The 20,718-nt window shown below is 44.2% G+C and overlaps 1 protein-coding gene across 1 annotated transcript in view; it reads right to left on the bottom strand.

The window, feature by feature from the left end:
• ascc3 (activating signal cointegrator 1 complex subunit 3) overlaps nucleotides 1-20,718 on the bottom strand; it is a 200,279-nt gene that overhangs the window by 31,387 nt on the left and 148,174 nt on the right. The window contains exons 22-35 of the mRNA XM_065028002.1: nucleotides 18,414-18,639; nucleotides 18,118-18,272; nucleotides 14,707-14,805; nucleotides 14,115-14,283; nucleotides 13,744-13,964; nucleotides 13,565-13,650; nucleotides 13,256-13,422; nucleotides 12,309-12,454; nucleotides 10,784-10,904; nucleotides 10,538-10,680; nucleotides 8,947-9,084; nucleotides 6,806-6,926; nucleotides 3,023-3,155; nucleotides 2,762-2,887 (exon numbers count right to left, since the gene is read on the bottom strand). Coding sequence (XP_064884074.1) covers nucleotides 2,762-2,887; nucleotides 3,023-3,155; nucleotides 6,806-6,926; nucleotides 8,947-9,084; nucleotides 10,538-10,680; nucleotides 10,784-10,904; nucleotides 12,309-12,454; nucleotides 13,256-13,422; nucleotides 13,565-13,650; nucleotides 13,744-13,964; nucleotides 14,115-14,283; nucleotides 14,707-14,805; nucleotides 18,118-18,272; nucleotides 18,414-18,639 — 2,051 coding nt within the window. The remainder of the gene's footprint in view (nucleotides 1-2,761; nucleotides 2,888-3,022; nucleotides 3,156-6,805; nucleotides 6,927-8,946; nucleotides 9,085-10,537; nucleotides 10,681-10,783; nucleotides 10,905-12,308; nucleotides 12,455-13,255; nucleotides 13,423-13,564; nucleotides 13,651-13,743; nucleotides 13,965-14,114; nucleotides 14,284-14,706; nucleotides 14,806-18,117; nucleotides 18,273-18,413; nucleotides 18,640-20,718) is intronic.

Genomic DNA, 20,718 nt, shown 5'->3' with positions numbered 1-20,718 from the left:
TGGCCTCCACAATCACCCAACCTCAACCCAATTGAGATGGTTTGGGATGAGTTGGACTGCAAAGTGAAGGAAAAGCAGACCACAAGCGCTCAGCATGTGGTAACTTCTTCAAGACTGCTGGAAAAGCATTCCAGGTGACTACCCCATGAAGCTGGTTGAGAAAATGCCATGAGTGTGCAAAGCTGTCATCAAGGCAAATTGTGGTTTTGTTTAAAACATGTTGGTTACTACATGTTTCCATATGTGTTATTTCATAGTTTTGATACCTTCACTATTATTCTACAATGTCGAAACTTTTGACTGGTACTGCATATTTTGGCTATATTGAAGCGTTAGGTTCTAGGTCGAGGAAATAGCTGCTTGGTGTTACGTGGGCTTGGTGGGCCTGCTGGGAGCATATACCTATGTAGTCACACTATATAAGACGATTTAGGTGAATGATGATTGGCAACACACAGCGCATCAGAATGCGAAATAGACTACAGCCAGACTGGCCTACTACTGTGCATTTCTAACTACTGTGCATTTCTAACTACTGTGCATTTCTAGAATGTCGAGAGTAGACCCACAACTGATCCAAATGGAATGAAACATTCAAATAACAGGGCTTTCATTATTTCAATTACATTTTCACTGCAGTTTACCCCTAGAGTAGAATCGTACTCAATTGCACTAATTTGAAAACAATAATGCAGTTTTTCATTGGATTGCGGCGTTGTAGGCTAGTCTGGGCAGGATACTTGCATTGTCCCTAAAATATCAACAGGGGAGCTTTTTGAGCTGTGTGTCGTCACACTATTATTCTAAGCACATTGATTTCTCACAGACGATAAACAACTTTGCATTTCTCTCACCAGGGGATTTTAGCTCCACGGATAAATTATTAGACTGTATTAGTGACTTAAATACTTAGATGGCTCACAACTCCCTCCAGCTAAATCAAGACAAGACCGAGGTACCTATTGTTTGAGACAAATCACAGAGAGAGAATCTAGTTGCAGATTTTAATTTACGGGCAACACAGATAAAAAACCTAGCTGTTATTTTAGATTCTAAACTAAATTTCAAATCACACATTAGGAATGTGAAGAAAAGTTTTTTTTAGTTAAAGAAAAAAAAAAGTGTGGCAGTTTCTCTCTCAGGCTGATACAGAGAGACTCATCCATGCTTTTATTACGAGCAGACTAGACTATTGTAATGTTCTCCTGTATGATCTACCCAAGAAAGCCATTGGTCAACTGCAAAACATACAGAATGCTGCAGCACGGGTACTGACCAAGACCAGATGAAGAGCGCACATTACACCGGTTTTAAGGTCTCTGCACTGGCTGCCTGTGAGTTACAGAATACATTTTAAGATTATACCATTGGTTTTTAAATAAATCCAAGCTCGTGCACCCCATACATGTCAGACATTCTTTTAAGTTATGTACCCTGTAGGTTCCTCAGGTCTTCCGGCACTTTTAACTATCCTAGGACCAAGCCTAGGACAAATAGGCAGGGACAGGCAGCCTTTAGTTATGTCCTCAGCCTCTGGAACAGCCTGCCAGAGAACGTGACGGGGTTTGAAACTGTGGAAAACCAGTCGGAGGGTTTGTGCACAGGCTAGAATGGAAGGCAGCCAGTGCGCGGGAGAGAAAATATCTGTAGAGTTCAAAAAGTATTCACACTCAAAACCATGAAAAGGAATAACCCAAGGAGGCCGAGATGCAAACATAGTATAATTCATTTAATCCACCCTCAAAAATATACAAAAAGTGAAAGTGCTAATGAAAATAAAAAAGGAACAGAGCATATGTGTCGGCCTCACGCCTTCATCAGTGCCGTGCAAACAAATTAAGAAGACACGTACTTAAGGCACCTGCTGTGTGTAACAGGCATAACAGGTGCAAGCAGATCGTTAATTAGAGACGGGCGAATAGGGAGTCAATTAATATTAACAATGAATATAGAGAAGAATATAAAAAATGGGCAATTCATATGTCACATATGATTGGAAAGAGAACAGTCTGGCCTACATACCAATATCTGAAGCAATATAAATGAAATACTTGATTAGGGCCGAAACTGTGGACATATTTAAAATAGCTTAAAACATCTTTTGAGCTTTGCTTTTCCTCAGGCGTTTTCCCCTGTAATGCACATTGCATGTCTGAAATGTGCTGTATGAATAAAGCTGGATTTGTTTTGATTTGATGCACGTGGCCTCAGGCTATCAGTAGGTTTCCCTGCTAGAGAGGTTATCAGGACTGAATCCTAATGAGTGCTCTGGGTATAAGTGATACTCTGGTACTGCGTGCGTACGTGCGTAGCCCTGGTGTGTGATATCACATAGTGAGAGTTCAAAAGATGACCCTGTGTTCTAAAGATGACCCTGTGGTTTCCATGGTGCTGCCATGAACACCAGCTATTTTTTGTCTCCCCAGCATTCACTGGTAATTAATTACTCAGCTGAATTAATTAATGGTTATAATGTACTCACACTGACAAAAAAAAGATTGACATTTCTTGGAAAGACATGTAGCCTTTGCCTGCTTCTACCATTAGAGGAAAACATAGATAGTGATTTCTTATTCCGAGGTTATTGAGAGAGAACTGGTCATTAGTCGCCATATCAGAATGTTGTAGCCACTCAATTAGCTTCCAAAATTACAAACTTCACAACCAGAATTTCTGAAAAACCTGGGAACAGAGACCTAGTTGGGGTTAATTGTTTCGTGATGAATTGTTATAAAAAGTAAAAAAACAATCAAAAACCTACCTGGGGTTCATGACCAGCCTGCGGAAGAAGTACGTCCAGGTGATATAGTCCATAGCATCCTGTTTAGAGGTGATGGTCCCTGCAGCGATCTCAGCATTCAGATGGTCTGACAGGACACCCAGGAGACTGAGGAAGAGGTGGTAGTGAAGGAGAGATGACTTTCCCCCCTTACAATGTTAAATGCACAGAGACCAAGTTAAAAGCTGTAGCAATGGCCTTCACTATGTAGGGTCACCACAAAGCCAAGGGATAGCCTCTCACCTGGACTCAACAGGGAAGGGTTCGTAGAGGAACTTCTTGTAGAAGTCTTTCTTGATGTCGTGGACCAGGATCACAGCTTTGCCCTGGTCGTCATACTGAGGGCGGCCTGCACGGCCCATCATCTGCAGCACATCTGGAGAGACCACAACACAACTACAGTAACCACAGTCCAAATGGAACAACTACAGGCCTAGGAGAGCTGAACCACTTTCTACAGAACAACTACAGGAGAGATTAACCAGACCTACAGAACAACTACAACATACTGTAACTACAGGAGAGACAAACCACACCTACAGAACTACAACATACTGTAACTACAGGAGAGATAAACCACACCTACAGAACTACAACATACTGTAACTACAGGAGAGATAAACCACACCTACAGAACTACAATCTACTGTAACTACAGGAGAGATAAACCAGACCTACAGAACTACAATCTACTGTAACTACAGGAGAGATAAACCAGACCTACAGAACAACTACAACCTACTGTAACTACAGGAGAGATAAACCACACCTACAGAACTACAATCTACTGTAACTACAGGAGAGATAAACCAGACCTACAGAACAACTACAACATACTGTAACTACAGGAGAGATAATCCACACCTACAGAACAACTACAACCTACTGTAACTACAGGAGAGATAAACCACACCTACAGAACAACTACAACCTACTGTAACTACAGGAGAGATAAACCACAGCTACAGAACAACTACAACCTACTGTAACTACAGGAGAGATAAACCAGACCTACAGAACAACTACAATCTACTGTAACTACAGGAGAGACAAACCAGACCTACATAACAACTACAACCTACTGTAACTACAGGAGAGATAAACCAGACCTACAGAACTACAACATACTGTAACTACAGGAGAGACAAACCACACCTACAGAACTACAACATACTGTAACTACAGGAGAGATAAACCACACCTACAGAACTACAATCTACTGTAACTACAGGAGAGATAAACCACACCTACAGAACAACTACAATCTACTGTAACTACAGGAGAGATAAACCACACCTACAGAACTACAACCTACTGTAACTACAGGAGAGACAAACCACACCTACAGAACTACAACATACTGTAACTACAGGAGAGATAAACCAGACCTACAGAACAACTACAACATACTGTAACTACAGGAGAGATAAACCACACCTACAGAACTACAATCTACTGTAACTACAGGAGAGATAAACCACACCTACAGAACAACTACAATCTACTGTAACTACAGGAGAGATAAACCACACCTACAGAACTACAACCTACTGTAACTACAGGAGAGACAAACCACACCTACAGAACTACAACATACTGTAACTACAGGAGAGATAAACCAGACCTACAGAACAACTACAACATACTGTAACTACAGGAGAGATAAACCACACCTACAGAACAACTCCAACCTACTGTAACTACCTACAGGAGAGATAAACCACAGCTACAGAACAACTACAACCTACTGTAACTACAGGAGAGATAAACCAGACCTACAGAACATCTACAACCTACTGTAACTACAGGAGAGATAAACCACACCTACAGAACTACAATCTACTGTAACTACAGGAGAGATAAACCACACCTACAGAACAACTACAACCTACTTTAACTACAGGAGAGATAAACCACAGCTACAGAACAACTCCAACCTACTGTAACTACCTACAGGAGAGATAAACCACAGCTACAGAACAACTACAACCTACTGTAACTACAGGAGAGATAAACCAGACCTACAGAACATCTACAACCTACTGTAACTACAGGAGAGATAAACCACACCTACAGAACTACAATCTACTGTAACTACAGGAGAGATAAACCACACCTACAGAACAACTACAACCTACTTTAACTACAGGAGAGATAAACCACAGCTACAGAACAACTACAACCTACTGTAACTACAGGAGAGACAAACCAGACCTACAGAACAACAACATACTGTAACTACAGGAGAGACAAACCACACCTACAGAACTACAACATACTGTAACTACAGGAGAGATAAACCACACCTACAGAACTACAATCTACTGTAACTACAGGAGAGATACTGTAACTACAGGAGAGATAAACCACACCTACAGAACAACTACAATCTACTGTAACTACAGGAGAGATAAACCACACCTACAGAACAACTACAACCTACTGTAACTACAGGAGAGACAAACCACACCTACAGAACTACAACATACTGTAACTACAGGAGAGATAAACCAGACCTACAGAACAACTACAACATACTGTAACTACAGGAGAGATAAACCACACCTACAGAACAACTCCAACCTACTGTAACTACAGGAGAGATAAACCACAGCTACAGAACAACTACAACCTACTGTAACTACAGGAGAGATAAACCAGACCTACAGAACATCTACAACCTACTGTAACTACAGGAGAGATAAACCACACCTACAGAACTACAATCTACTGTAACTACAGGAGAGATAAACCACACCTACAGAACAACTACAACCTACTGTAACTACAGGAGAGATAAACCACACCTACAGAACAACTACAACCTACTGTAACTACAGGAGAGACAAACCAGACCTACAGAACAACTACAACATACTGTAACTACAGAAGAGATAAACCAGACCTACAGAACTACAATCTACTGTAACTACAGGAGAGATAAACCACACCGACAGAACTACAAACTACAGGAGAGATACACCACACCTACAGAACTACAACATACTGTAACTACAGGAGAGATAAACCAGACCTACAGAACAACTACAACCTACTGTAACTACAGGAGAGATAAACCACACTTACAGAACTACAATCTACTGTAACTACAGGAGTGATAAACCACACCTACAGAACTACAATCTACTGTAACTACAGGAGAGATAAACCACACCTACAGAACAACTACAACCTACTTTAACTACAGGAGAGATAAACCACAGCTACAGAACAACTACAACCTACTGTAACTACAGGAGAGATAAACCAGACCTACAGAACAACTACAACCTACTTTAACTACAGGAGAGATAAACCACAGCTACAGAACAACTACAACCTACTGTAACTACAGGAGAGATAAACCACAGCTACAGAACAACTACAACCTACTGTAACTACAGGAGAGATAAACCAGACCTACAGAACAACTACAACCTACTGTAACTACAGGAGAGATAAACCAGACCTACAGAACAACTACAATCTACTGTAACTACAGGAGAGATAAACCAGACCTACAGAACAACTACAACCTACTGTAACTACAGGAGAGATAAACCAGACCTACAGAACAACTACAACCTACTGTAACTACAGGAGTGATAAACCACACCTACAGAACTACAACCTACTGTAACTACAGGAGAGATAAACCACACCTACAGAACTACAACCTACTGTAACTACAGGAGAGATAAACCACACCTACAACCTAATGTAACTACATGAGAGAAAAACCACACCTACAGAACAACTACAACCTACTGTAACTACAGGAGAGATAAACCACACCTACAACCTAATGTAACTACATGAGATATAAACCACACCTACAGAACAACTACAACCTAATGTAACTACAGGAGAGACAAACCACACCTATACATTCAGATGAAAACACATGGATGTACTGGACTTTCTAACTCACTACCAAACAGGGAGTATTTGACATGATAGGAAAATATAAGTAGACTTAATTCAATACAGAAACAGTAATGGAAACAACTGGACATGAGCCTGTACCTGTGATGGGGTAGTCCACGTAGCGTCTGGTCTTCCCATCGTAGTACTCAGTACCTTTGACAATGACCAGATGGGCAGGGAAGTTGACTCCCCAGGCCAGAGTACTGGTGGCTATCAATATCTGGAGACAGAGAGAGATTAGTGTCATACCTGTGATGGATTTAACAAAGTAAAGCAGAAACACCTTCAGTGTTGTATCTGCAACATTGTTGTATATACCTGCACCTATTCAATACGTATATACCTGCACCTATTCAATACGTATATACCTGCACCTATTCAATACGTATATACCTGCACCTATTCAATACGTATATACCTGCACCTATTCAATACGTATATACCTGCACCTATTCAATACGTATATACCTGCAGCTATTCAATATGTATATACCTGCACCTATTCAATACGTATATACCTGCACCTATTCAATACGTATATACCTGCACCTATTCAATACGTATATACCTGCACCTATTCAATATGTATATACCTGCACCTATTCAATACGTATATACCTGCACCTATTCAATACGTATATACCTGCACCTATTCAATACGTATATACCTGCACCTATTCAATATGTATATACCTGCACCTATTCAATACTGTATATACCTGCACCTATTCAATACGTATATACCTGCACCTATTCAATACGTATATACCTGCACCTATTCAATACGTATATACCTGCACCTATTCAATACGTATATACCTGCACCTATTCAATACGTATATACCTGCACCTATTCAATACGTATATACCTGCACCTATTCAATACGTATATACCTGCACCTATTCAATACGTATATACCTGCACCTATTCAATACGTATATACCTGCACCTATTCAATACGTATATACCTGCACCTATTCAATACGTATATACCTGCACCTATTCAATACGTATATACCTGCACCTATTCCATAAGTATATACCTGCACCTATTCAATACGTATATACCTGCACCTATTCAATACGTATATACCTGCACCTATTCAATACGTATATACCTGCACCTATTCAATACGTATATACCTGCACCTATTCAATACGTATATACCTGCACCTATTCAATACGTATATACCTGCACCTATTCCATAAGTATATACCTGCACCTATTCAATATGTATATACCTGCACCTATTCAATACGTATATACCTGCACCTATTCAATACGTATATACCTGCACCTATTCCATAAGTATATACCTGCACCTATTCAATACGTATACCTGCACCTATTCAATACGTATATACCTGCACCTATTCAATACGTATATACCCTGCACCTATTCCTATTCCATAAGTATATACCTGCACCTATTCCATAAGTATATACCTGCACCTATTCAATATGTATATACCTGCACCTATTCAATACGTATATACCTGCACCTATTCAATACGTATATACCTGCACCTATTCAATATGTATATACCTGCACCTATTCAATATGTATATACCTGCACCTATTCAATACGTATATACCTGCACCTATTCAATACGTATATACCTGCACCTATTCCATAAGTATATACCTTCAATATGCACCTATTCAATACGTATATACCTGCACCTATTCAATACGTATATACCTGCACCTATTCAATATGTATATACCTGCACCTATTCAATACGTATATACCTGCACCTATTCCATAAGTATATACCTGCACCTATTCAATACGTATATACCTGCACCTATTCAATACGTATATACCTGCACCTATTCAATACGTATATACCTGCACCTATTCAATACGTATATACCTGCACCTATTCAATACGTATATACCTGCACCTATTCCATAAGTATATACCTGCACCTATTCAATATGTATATACCTGCACCTATTCAATATGTATATACCTGCACCTATTCAATACGTATATACCTGCACCTATTCAATATGTATATACCTGCACCTATTCAATATGTATATACCTGCACCTATTCAATACGTATATACCTGCACCTATTCAATATGTATATACCTGCACCTATTCAATATGTATATACCTGCACCTATTCAATACGTATATACCTGAACCTGTCAGGGTCCCACCTGAACCTGTCAGGGTCCCACCTGAACCTGTCAGGGTCCCACCTAGACCTTTTAGGGTCCCACCTGGATCTTGCAGTTGACAAACAGTTCCTCCACAGTCTTCCTGTCTCGCTCGTGTAGTCCAGCGTGGTGCATGCCGATACCAAACGCCAACGTCAGCTTCAGGTTGGACTCCCTCACCGTGGCGATGATGTCTGTCATCTGGGTAACATTAACCAATCACAGCATGAGACTTCACCTCATCAATCTACGACAGCACAAGACCATATCTCGTCGACCAATAGAGACACAGTAAACAGTGTAGGACTAAGAAGGCACATCCATGACGAAGAAGACATTGTTGGACATGAGCAGGGAGGGGGGCTACGGAAGGAGTGGAGAAAAGGGAGGTGGAGGAAAAACTGAAAACAACATGTGGGACAGAGCAAGCAAAACATTTACAGGGGGAGTTACAGGGAAGACGAGAGGTACATGTTCACAGATAAAGGAAGGCGGGAGAGGGGCTAACTGCAGCAGAGGAAGGAATAGAGAGAACGTAAGGCTAACTCAGGCAGAGAGGAAAGGGAGGGCAGGACTCCCACTGAGACAGCTAGCGCCAGCCGCCTGTCACTCAAACCACAGGGACTCCAGCAGCTACACAGCCAGTACAGAAACACAGCAGGGAGCAGCATATATCACTGGAACAAGCACACTGCAGGGCCAGTTCAACACACCCAGGGCTAAAAATACACATACAGTAAATGCCAGGTCAGGTTCTCACACACACACACACACACACACACACACACACACACACAGAGAGAGAGAGCAAGGAAATGTGGAACAGAAGAGAGGATGAAATGTATCCTATGAATGAGATTTTTCTGCTGCGTTTTAAGGCCTAGTTTGTGTGTGTGTGTGTGTATATATATTTTACAAGGTGGGGTTTGAAGTCAGTCAGAACTCTATATTTCACTCAGACCACAGGCTTGGTGTGAAAGGCAAGCAGCCCCATAAAACATGTTAATATCCATCTTTTACAACGCCAAGCCTACTGTGACTTCATAAGGCCCAATATGAGGGATTATATACCAGACACACATCCAACACTGCTCTGCTCAGCTCTCTGTATCCCGGGCTTCTGGCAGGCCTGAGCAAATACATTGTTTTACTGTTTTTTAATGTGTGTGTGTGTGTCTGAGTGAGAGAGAGAGAGAGATAGATAGGAGAGAGAGCGTTAGCTAGTGTGCATGTGTATTGTAAGAAATTCTCCTTGTTTATGGGCCCCTATATATCAGACACACATGTTAAGGTAATTACTGCCCATCTTCTATCAGAGCACATTTTCTCATCTTGAAATAATCCTGAAGTATGCAGAGAAAATAATGGGATATGACACAGGCGTTTCCTGTAGAAGTTGGTTTGAGTTCCCTCTGTAATTACACTAAAACCAGTGCTTAGAGAGAGAGAATATCAGGAGGAAGGAGACGATGAGAAAGGAGAGAGCAACAAGCAGCAGAGGACAAGGAATAGGAAGACTGGAGGAATAGGAGAACAGTCAGAGGAGATAGAGAAAGAGACTAAGAGAGAGAGAAAGAGAGAAATACTGTAGATGTACACACCTCTGACTACAGGGTTAGTTCCACTAGGAGGTAACAAGTATAAGCCTGGTCACCTGAGTCTCGTCCTGGTGCAGCCACTGTTTAGGGTCATCCTCGGTGGCCAGGAAGGCTATCAGGTCTAGAGCCGTCAGACGAGTCTGTCGCCGCGACGACACAAAGATCAGAACAGGCTTGGCTGGAGAGTGACTGCGAATCGCTGGAGAGAGAGAGAGGGGGAGAGAGAGATAGAGATATAGAGAGGGGGGATGCACAGTGTAGTTGCATACTTAGTGTGTGTTTTAGTGTGTGGTATATTGTACCTTGGAACACAGGCTTGTTCATGCTGGCCATGCGGGGGCAGTAGTGCTGTCCTGGGAAGCCTTGGATGTGAACCTCCAATGGGACGGGACGCACAGAGGGACGGAAGTTAAATAAACCCACCTGTAAGAGAGGTGAGGCAAAGAGACAGAGAGAGTTAGACAGGGGATGAAAGAGAACCATATGGACATAGAACCATAGAAAGAGAATGAATGTCTTCTCTCAGTCAGTGAGAGAGAGAGACAGAGTGGATGAAAGAGAACTATATCGAGAGAGCGAGACAGAGAGCGATAGATAAAGTGAGTCCAGCTGGCAGCGAGGCCCATCTGGGTGTCTAAAGGTTTGTCATTGTCCTTGTCCGGGGGAGAGGGACAGGGAACTGAGCACTTTTTGTCTGTTGTGCTCAGAAGCTCTCTGGGTAGGGCAGCAGTGCATTGTAGCGTGTGGAGTGGCCAGGCAGGGCAGGCGCGTGTGTACACATATCTAAAGGCCTGGATAATGGATTGGGCATCTAAACCCAGCCAACATCCCCAGTCCCTCCCGTCCCCAGTCTAAACAGCCAGATTTATAACCAGACAATCTGTCTGCCAGGGACACTGCAACAGTAACACAACGTTTAGACAACCAATACCGTCACAGAGAAGACTGGAATGGTAGGATACAGTTGGATTTTCAGCGCAATGTTTGAAAAGCATTACAAATGACGTTATGGTAACACTTTATAACTTTCAGAAATAAGCAGTTGTAAATGCTTATGAATGCTCTATAAATGTTCTAGAAAATGTTTTTCAGCAGATACTATTTTCTTTTTGAGATAAATTGTATAAGTGAATGTAAAGACTGTCTGTCTACATGTGGTTTTCATGTGTGACTGGGGTCATGCAGGCATACAGGAGTTCCCATGTCTCTCTGCGGTGGACAGGGAGGTTATTAAATACCCTTCTGATATGATTACTGCTGTTATTATTATTATTATTGTTATTATTAAAGGACTGTCAAGTCATCTGTCCGCATTGGTACCGTGATTTCTGTTGATTACCAGAGCAACTCCAGCATGGCTCCAGAGAAACAGAACTCCAAACCATTACCGTACTGTGGTCAAAACTATTACACGGATTCCCTGCCAAAAAACAGCAGTATTATTCTACATTTATCAAATATGAAAAGGGGACACTAAAAAACACTAAGCACTAAAAAACACTGGCCAACACAAATGTGGTTACTGGTTGGCTTCAGAACAGCAATGTCAATTACAAAACCTCCAACTGATGACAGAGACATGAACTCTATCTGAACACAGGACAGGAGGTCAAAAGGTGAAAGGATGAGCAGGTTTTAACTACAAGAGATGTCTTGTCTATGTGAAACTGAGACTAACGTGATGGTATGATCAGGGTAGAACACTGTTGTAATGCCTGATTTAGATAAGAAACTGATCCTAAATCTGAGCCTAAGTGCAACTCCTACCAGGAGTGGCGTTTCACAACACTTGTAGTGTCTAGTATGTGGATGCTATGGAGAGCTCACCTGTCCAATCCCTAGCCAGTCGGCGAGGTCTCGTGCGTTGGCCAGGGCCGTGGACAGGCCCACCACGCGGACAGTCTTGTTGGTGTGGGAGGAGATGAAGTTGGTCCTGGACACTATGACCTCCAGCACAGGACCTCTGTCCTCCCCTGGGATACAGACACAGTGGTATGGTCCAGTGTGAGAAAGTTGGACAAAGCATTTTACTATGGAGAGTAGTATTATTATTATAGAACTCTTTTGAATTCTATCAGAATCTTCTTTGTATGATGGTAAAAGTTAAGGCTCTATAGAAGGTTCTGTTTGTATGAGGGTTTATGAGGGTAAAAGTTCAGGCTCTATAGAAGGTTCTGTTTGTATGAGGGTTTATGAGGGTAAAAGTTCAGGCTCTATAGAAGGTTCTGTTTGTATGAGGGTTTATGAGGGTAAAAGTTCAGGCTCTATAGAAGGTTCTGTTTGTATGAGGGTTTATGAGGGTAAAAGTTCAGGCTCTATAGAAGGCTCTGTTTGTATGAGGGTTTATCAGGGTAAAAGTTCAGGCTCTATAGAAGGTTCTGTTTGTATGAGGGTTTATGAGGGTAAAAGTTCAGGCTCTATAGAAGGCTCTGTTTGTATGAGGGTTTATGAGGGTAAAAGTTCAGGCTCTATAGAAGGTTCTGTTTGTATGAGGGTTTATGAGGGTAAAAGTTCAGGCTCTATAGAAGGTTCTGTTTGTATGAGGGTTTATGAGGGTAAAAGTTCAGGCTCTATAGAAGGTTCTGTTTGTATGAGGGTTTATGATGGTAAAAGTTCAGGATCTATAGAAGGTTCTGTTTGTATGAGGGTTTATGAGGGTAAAAGTTCAGGCTCTATACAAAGTTTTGATTGTATGCGGTTTGTGAGGCAAGAACCAGACCCATAGATATTAAAGATCTCTCTATATGCTTCTGGGTAGAACTAGGCTGTGGTACCTAGCAGATGGATCTCGTCGATGATGAGAATGGCTACTTTCTGGACGTAGCTGCGGTTCTGCCAGGAGCGACTCACGCCGTCCCACTTCTCCGGCGTGGTCACGATCAGGTCGGCCGCGGCGATGGCCCGCATGTCTGGAGTCACATCACCTGTCAGCTCCACGACTCTAGGGACGAGGAGAGAGGGAAAGGAAGGAGGGAGAGAGCGAGAAAGAGACAATAGATGGATGGATAGATACCACAGCTGATGGTCATTGACAGATGTGAATGCAACCGAAATGCACATGGTTATAACCACGTCTCTCTCACTTCTTCCCCAGTTTTTCCTCTATCCTGATCTTCCAGTCCTCAATCCTCTCCCTGACCAGAGCTTTCAGAGGGGCAATGTACACCACCTGAGAACACACACAGAGCAAGGATATAAACAGAGAGAAATGTATAGCGATATTGAAAGAGAAAAAGAGAGAGATGGTGGGGCAGACAGAGACCTTGGAGGTAGGGTACTGGTTGAAGACTCGGAACATGGCCAACTCGGCAGCGATGGTTTTACCGGAGCCCGTTGGCGCCCCCAGCAGGACGTTGGTGTCTGTGTGGTAGAGCGTGTGGAAGATCTGTGTCTGGATGGGATTGAAGTGGGTGAACTTGTACAGACTCTCATACTCCAGGTTCCCCAGGGCGGTGATGGGCAACGGCTGCAGGTCCAGCAGCTCTGAGAATCCACAGGGCAACATTGAGACAACGTATGGGTACATTTGTCAAGGAAAAAAGACAAAGAAAGGTGTATGTGTGAAGTATGTTGTTTCATCTGTACACCTCTGAGGGTTGGTCTGTCTGTGTTTGTGAGTCTGTTGTACAGTACCAGTATGTGGGGGATGTCTTTCAGGCAGGATGAGGTGTTGGAAGTTGATGATGCAGACAGCCTCTGAGCCCAGCCAGCGGTCTGACACAGCTCTGATGTAGTACTGGGAGGGCATGGGCTCAAAGATAGGGATGGTGAATACCACCTGTTGGGGCTCCCCACTCACCACCTGGAAAACACACACACGATGTAAGTATGACTAGGCTCAACCATATCCACTGATACAGGGTCAGATTTATTCCATAACCATATGGCAGGGTAGCCTAGTGGTTAGAGTGTTGGACTAGTAACCGGAAGGTTGCGAGTTCAAACCCCTGAGCTGACAAGGTACAAATCTGTCGTTCTGCCCCTGAACAGGCAGTTAACCCACTGTTCCTAGGCCGTCATTGAAAATAAGAATTTGTTCTTAACTGATCTTGCCTAGTTAAATAAAGGTAAAAAAAAAAAAAAAAAAAATGGTTAAGGTTAGGATCAGGGGTCAGGTAATCTGATCCTAGATCTGTAGTTAGGGGCAACTACTGCCTCAAGGGAACACAGGAGAACAAGTGGCTCTCAGACACATTCTATAAACTAATTGTACCCAGAAACCCACCTGTTTCTTCTGTAGGAGCAGGTACTCTGAATGGTAGATATGATCGTTGATGGGGTCCTCCACCCACAGCCACCAGGGCTCTCCCACTGAACCATGACACTAAGAGAGGAGAGAGGGAGAGAGGAGAGGCAGAGGAAAGAGGCAGAGGAAAGAGGCAGAGGAGAGAGGCAGAGGAGAGCGGCAGAGGAGAGAGGCAGAGGAGAGCGGCAGAGGAGAGCGGCAGAGGAGAGCGGCAGAGGAGAGGCAGAGGAGAGGCAGAGGAGAGGCAGAGGAGAGAGGCAGAGGAGAGGCAGAGGCAGAGGAGAGAGGCAGAGGAGAGAGGCAGAGGAGAGAGGCAGAGGAGAGGCAGAGGAGAGAGGCAGAGGAGAGAGGCAGAGGAGAGGCAGAGGAGAGGCAGAGGAGAGGCAGAGGCAGAGGAGAGGCAGAGGAGAGGCAGAGGAGAGGCAGAGGAGAGGCAGAGGAGACAGAAGCATGAAGAATTGGTGGCATTAGGAGATCAGAACACTCCCAGGTTGTTTAACCAGATAGTAGCAATTCAAAACAAAGCAATGTAATTGTTAGTAGGTGCATGCGTAACCCTTCAGTCATGGGTTTTGGGGTGACTCCAAACAGAAACTTCAGCCCTCTCCTCTCTCCCGAGAAGGAGGTGCACTGTACTGTGTATCTCTCTACATTTCTCTGCTCTGAGTTGACCCCCTGTAGAACACTCTGCTGTGGAAACAACTGCTGGCTGGTCAACAGACACAGGTCCAGAGACTGCTTTATGACACATGGAGAGAGGAGACAGTCCAGTTCCCACAGACAAACACACTAAAACAACAGCTATGTCATCATCTTCTGGCCTGGTCCCTAGCCCTCTTGTGTAAATGTCTAAAGATATCAGGGAAACTACTCTTGATTAGGGCTAGGAGTTATTCCCAAACATGTGACCTGAACCAGGAACAATTCTGGGTCCTACTCAAAACACTAAAGGGAGTGGGGAACCACGCATTAATATTAGAAAACGACATCCAACTCCTGTCTGTTTCCCAATTAGAATGAGTCATTATCCTGGAGTCCGTGGCTTGGGTTAGAGTTAGGGAGAAGGAGATCTCATGTGCCTCTACATGTGTCGTGGCTAGCTTGCGTGTGTACATATGCAGCAGGGATCACTGGCTAAGCTGGGGGTGTTCCATAACAACTCTCCCATGAGCAGAGCATGCATCGCTAATCACACAAACATTCATCTTCATACACAGCCTGGCTACAACGGGCCTCCTATTCCACCCTGACTCCCTCACAAACTACAGGAGTCATCTGCCTAAATGATGTACTCCAATCACCAGAGATCCTATAGCCTAATTCGCAATTCAATGATGTACTGTATATTCCCTCCATTGGACATGGCTCTACTTACGGACAGCCGACTTGGGTTCAAACGGCATTTGAAATCTTTCAGATACTTAGCTGTGTTTGATTGATCTTGCCTGGCGCAATAGAACCAATAGAATAGTCCCAAAAGTGGAAAACACCGTCCATCTGACACACCAGGCAGGCTCAAGCAAATGTAGTATAAAATCCGCAAGATAATACAGTGAGGGGAAAAAGTATTTGATCCCCTGCTGATTTTGTACGTTTGCCCACTGACAAAGAAATTATCAGTCTATAAGAAGCAATCAATCAATCAGAACTCTCCACCATGGCCAAGACCAAAGAGCTCTCTAAGGATGTCAGGGACAAGATTGTAGACCTACACAAGGCTGGAATGGGTTACAAGACCATCGCCAAGCAGCTTGGTGAGAAGGTGACAACAGTTGGTGCGATTATTCGCAAATGGAAGAAACACAAAAAACTGTCAATCTCCCTCGGCCTGGGGCTCCATGCAAGATCTCACCTCGTGGAGTTGCAATAATCATGAGAAGGGTGAGGAATCAGCCCAGAATTACATGGGAGGATCTTGTCAGTGATCTCAAGGCAGCTGGGACCATACTCACCAAGAAAACAACTGGTAACACACTGCGCAGTGAAGGAGTGAAATCCTGCAGTACCCTCAAGGTACCCCTGCTCAAGAAAGCACATATACATGCTCATCTGAAGTTTGCCACTGAACATCTGAATGATTCAGAGGACAACTGGGTGAAAGTGTTGTGGTTAGATGAGAACAAAATGGAGCTCTGTGGCATCAACTCAACTCGCCGTCTTTGGAGGAGGAGGAATGCTGCCTATGACCCCAAGAACACCATCCCCACCGTCAAACATGGAGGTGGAAACATTATGCTTTGGGGGTGTTTTTCTGCTAAGGGGACAGGACAACTTCACCGCATCAAAGGGATGATGGACAGGGCCATGTACCGTCAAATCTTGGGTGAGAACCTCCGTCCCTCAGCCAGGGCATTGAAAATGGGTCGTGGATGGGTATTCCAGCATGACAATGACCCAAAACACACGGCCAAGGCAACAAAGGAGTGGCTCAAGAAGAAGCACATTAAGTTCCTGGAGTGGCCTAGCCAGTCTCCAGACCTTAATCCCATATAAAATCTGTGGAGGGAGCTGAAGGTTCAAGTTGCCAAACGTCAGCCTCGAAACCTTAATGACTTGGAGAAGATCTGCAAAGAGGAGTGGGACAAAATCCCTCCTGAGATGTGTGCAAACCTGGTGGCCAACTACAAGAAACGTCTGACCTCTGTGATTGCCAACAAGGGTTTTGCCACCAAGTACTAAGTCATGTTTTGCAGAGGGGTCAAATACTTATTTCCCTCATTAAAATGCAAATAAATTTATAACATTTTTGACATGCGTTTTTCTGGATTTTTGTTGTTGTTATTCTGTCTCTCACTGTTCAAATAAACCTACCATTAAAATTATAGATCAGAGATAGATCATTTCTTTGTCAGTGGGCAAACGTACAAAATCAGCAGGGGATCAAATATTGTTTTCCCTCACTATATTACAAGAAGGTGATGCACCTAAACACTGATCTAGAATCAGCCATCTTCCATTTAAATAAACCTTCATTTGAACCATTCAAAGAAAAGAAGAGCCCTTCAACCAGTACTTGGGATGTGGACTAACACTTCCAGAGGTGGGAATCTGATGCTGCGGGGTTGTTTCAGCAGCTGGCTGCTCCTCCTTGTAGAACAGAGGTGAGATTCCCACTTTTCACTCATTACTCCATCCCCCCCACTGGCTGGAGGAGGAGAGGAGCAGGGCCACTGGGGGAGAGGACAGCTCCATACTGACAGACCACTGACACTTCACACTAACTAACACATTTCTACTGTTAGCAGCATTTTGACACACTTAAAGAGTGCTCTGATAATGTCTACTGTTTGTGTACTGTGTGTGTGTGTGTGTGTGTGTGTGTGTGTGTGTGGGAGAGAGAGAGAGAAAGAGAGACATCGAGGTCATCCTAGATGAGGTCGACCTGGTTACCTGGTCGTGCCACTGGAAGTCGGGGGTGATCTGGAGGCGGACCCTGAGCACGGTGCGTGTGATTGGTTGGATGGTGGCCTCCATCAGTATGGAAGGGATCTGGTGGACACACTGCTTCACCTTCAACCCGATGTTCACGTGGTGAAGCATGTGACCTGGGACACACAAAGGGGAGTGGTGCTACTACAGCACGCTGCATGCACACACACACGTGCACACGCACGCAGCTCTACAGAACACAATAGAATTCATGTCTAATTTGGTAGTACACCACACTTGGCCCAGTATGGTCTCACCTATCTCGTCCTTCTGCATATCTTTCAGTTTGTCCACAGTGAGTTTCTTCTCCTCCAGACGGGCCAGCACATTGTGAGGCAGGATGGAGAACTGTCTCAGGGGATGAGCGAAGCCCCACAGACGCTTGTCTATCACTTTACACAGGTTGAGCAGGCGGTAGGTCATGGCAGGCCAGCGCTTCCTCAGAGCAATCTCAAACAGAGCCCTGACGATACGAGCTGCGTTCTACACAGGGACGAAATACACACACACAGTTACAATTTGAGTGGCATTCTATAGTAGAAAAACAAGGACAGACCGATGGGAATCACAATTGGAATAGTGTATAACAGCAGGTGTAAAAAGACAGACAGGCTACAGCCAGACTTAGAGCAGTGTTCTACAATGGGTACAGCAGGACAGAGAGAGTCATGCAGAGACTGAAATAATCCATCAAGATGTAGGACGATTAATCATGTCTGATCAAGAGCTGCGGGACTGGTATGATCAGGCTCTGTTCTGAAACATGGGTCAGGCCTAGCTGTGCGCTGATGGATTGCTCATGTCTGTCCTGACAGATGGGTCAGGTGGTTGGCGCTGCTCGCTGATAAACTGATCAGATCTGACGTGACTGGGCTCTGATTGATTTGGGCAGGTGTTAATGACATGATGGATTGGTAGAGTCTGGCCGTGCTGGGATTGATTTGTTGGGCCCGGCTCTGTTGTGATGGATAAGTCGTGGCGAGGCTGCTATCTGTGATAGATTGGTCAGGTCTGCTTGTGTCCGGAACATGTGGTTGAGTGGGAGGATGGACAGAGACAGGCAGGCAGACATAGAGACAGGCATATAGATAGGCAGAGACACAGAAACACCAGCTGGGCCAGATGTTGGTCTGCTGCTGGTTAAAAGGCCACTAGGGCAACCGCACTCCTACATCAAACCCTCTGGAGAGAAAACCCTATACTCACACCCTTACTGAGCCTACACTCACACCCTTAATGAGCCTACACTCACACCCTTAATGAGCCTACACTCACACCCTTAATGAGCCTACACTCACACCATTAATGAGCCTACACTCACACCCTTACTGAGCCTACACTCACACGCTTACTGAGCCTACACTCACACCCTTACTGAGCCTACACTCACACCCTTACTGAGCCTACACTCACACCCTTACTGAGCCTACACTCACACCCTTACTGAGCCTACACTCACACCCTTACTGAGCCTACACTCACACCCTTACTGAGCCTACACTCACACCCTTACTGAGCCTACACTCATACACCCTTACTGAGCCTACACTCACACCCTTACTGAGCCTACACTCACACCCTTAATGAGCCTACACTCACACCCTTACTGAGCCTACACTCACACCCTTACTGAGCCTACACTCACACCCTTACTGAGCCTACACTCACACCCTTACTGAGCCTACACTCACACCCTTACTGAGCCTACACTCACACCCTTACTGAGCCTACACTCACACCCTTACTGAGCCTACACTCACACCCTTACTGAGCCTACACTCACACCCTTACTGAGCCTACACTCACACCCTTACTGAGCCTACACTCACACCCTTACTGAGCCTACACTCACACCCTTACTGAGCCTACACTCACACCCTTACTGAGCCTACACTCACACCCTTACTGAGCCTACACTCACACCCTTACTGAGCCTACACTCACACCCTTACTGAGCCTACACTCACACCCTTACTGAGCCTACACTCACACCCTTACTGAGCCTACACTCACACCCTTACTGAGCCTACACTCACACCCTTACTGAGCCTACACTCACACCCTTACTGAGCCTACACTCACACCCTTACTGAGCCTACACTCATACTCCAGATAACAACCAACAGCCAAAACACATCAGGCCTCACAGTCCGAGTCACAGCACCAACATAGTCAATCTCAATAATCTCCCTGGTTGGAACTAACTTCATGATTAAGCTGCCATCCTTCTCCAGTTCTTCTGTGTGTCTTTAAGAGCATGCAGTAAACACAGTTCAACTGTGGTCTCAGGTCTCTCAGCGCTCATGTACAATAATCTACTCTCTCAGGAGAACTCCTGGTGTCCTGCGGTCAAGTGCACAGGCCTGCAGAACAGCTCTATCTATCATCCAGTTGCTAAAGCCATTGAGGAATGTGTGTGTATGCATGAGAGACAGGGAGTTAGCCTCTGTCAGTATGTGTGTGTGTGTGTGTGTGAGAGCGAGAGATGGTGAGTCTGCCAGTGGTTGTGAGTGTGCCCACCTATATGTCTGTATGCAACTTCATCTCTCTGCTTATGTGTGT

This window comes from Oncorhynchus nerka, linkage group LG14 (assembly GCF_034236695.1).
Source record: "Oncorhynchus nerka isolate Pitt River linkage group LG14, Oner_Uvic_2.0, whole genome shotgun sequence".
Classification (NCBI taxonomy): domain Eukaryota; kingdom Metazoa; phylum Chordata; class Actinopteri; order Salmoniformes; family Salmonidae; genus Oncorhynchus; species Oncorhynchus nerka.
This window is presented reverse-complemented; position numbering and strand designations above follow the sequence as displayed.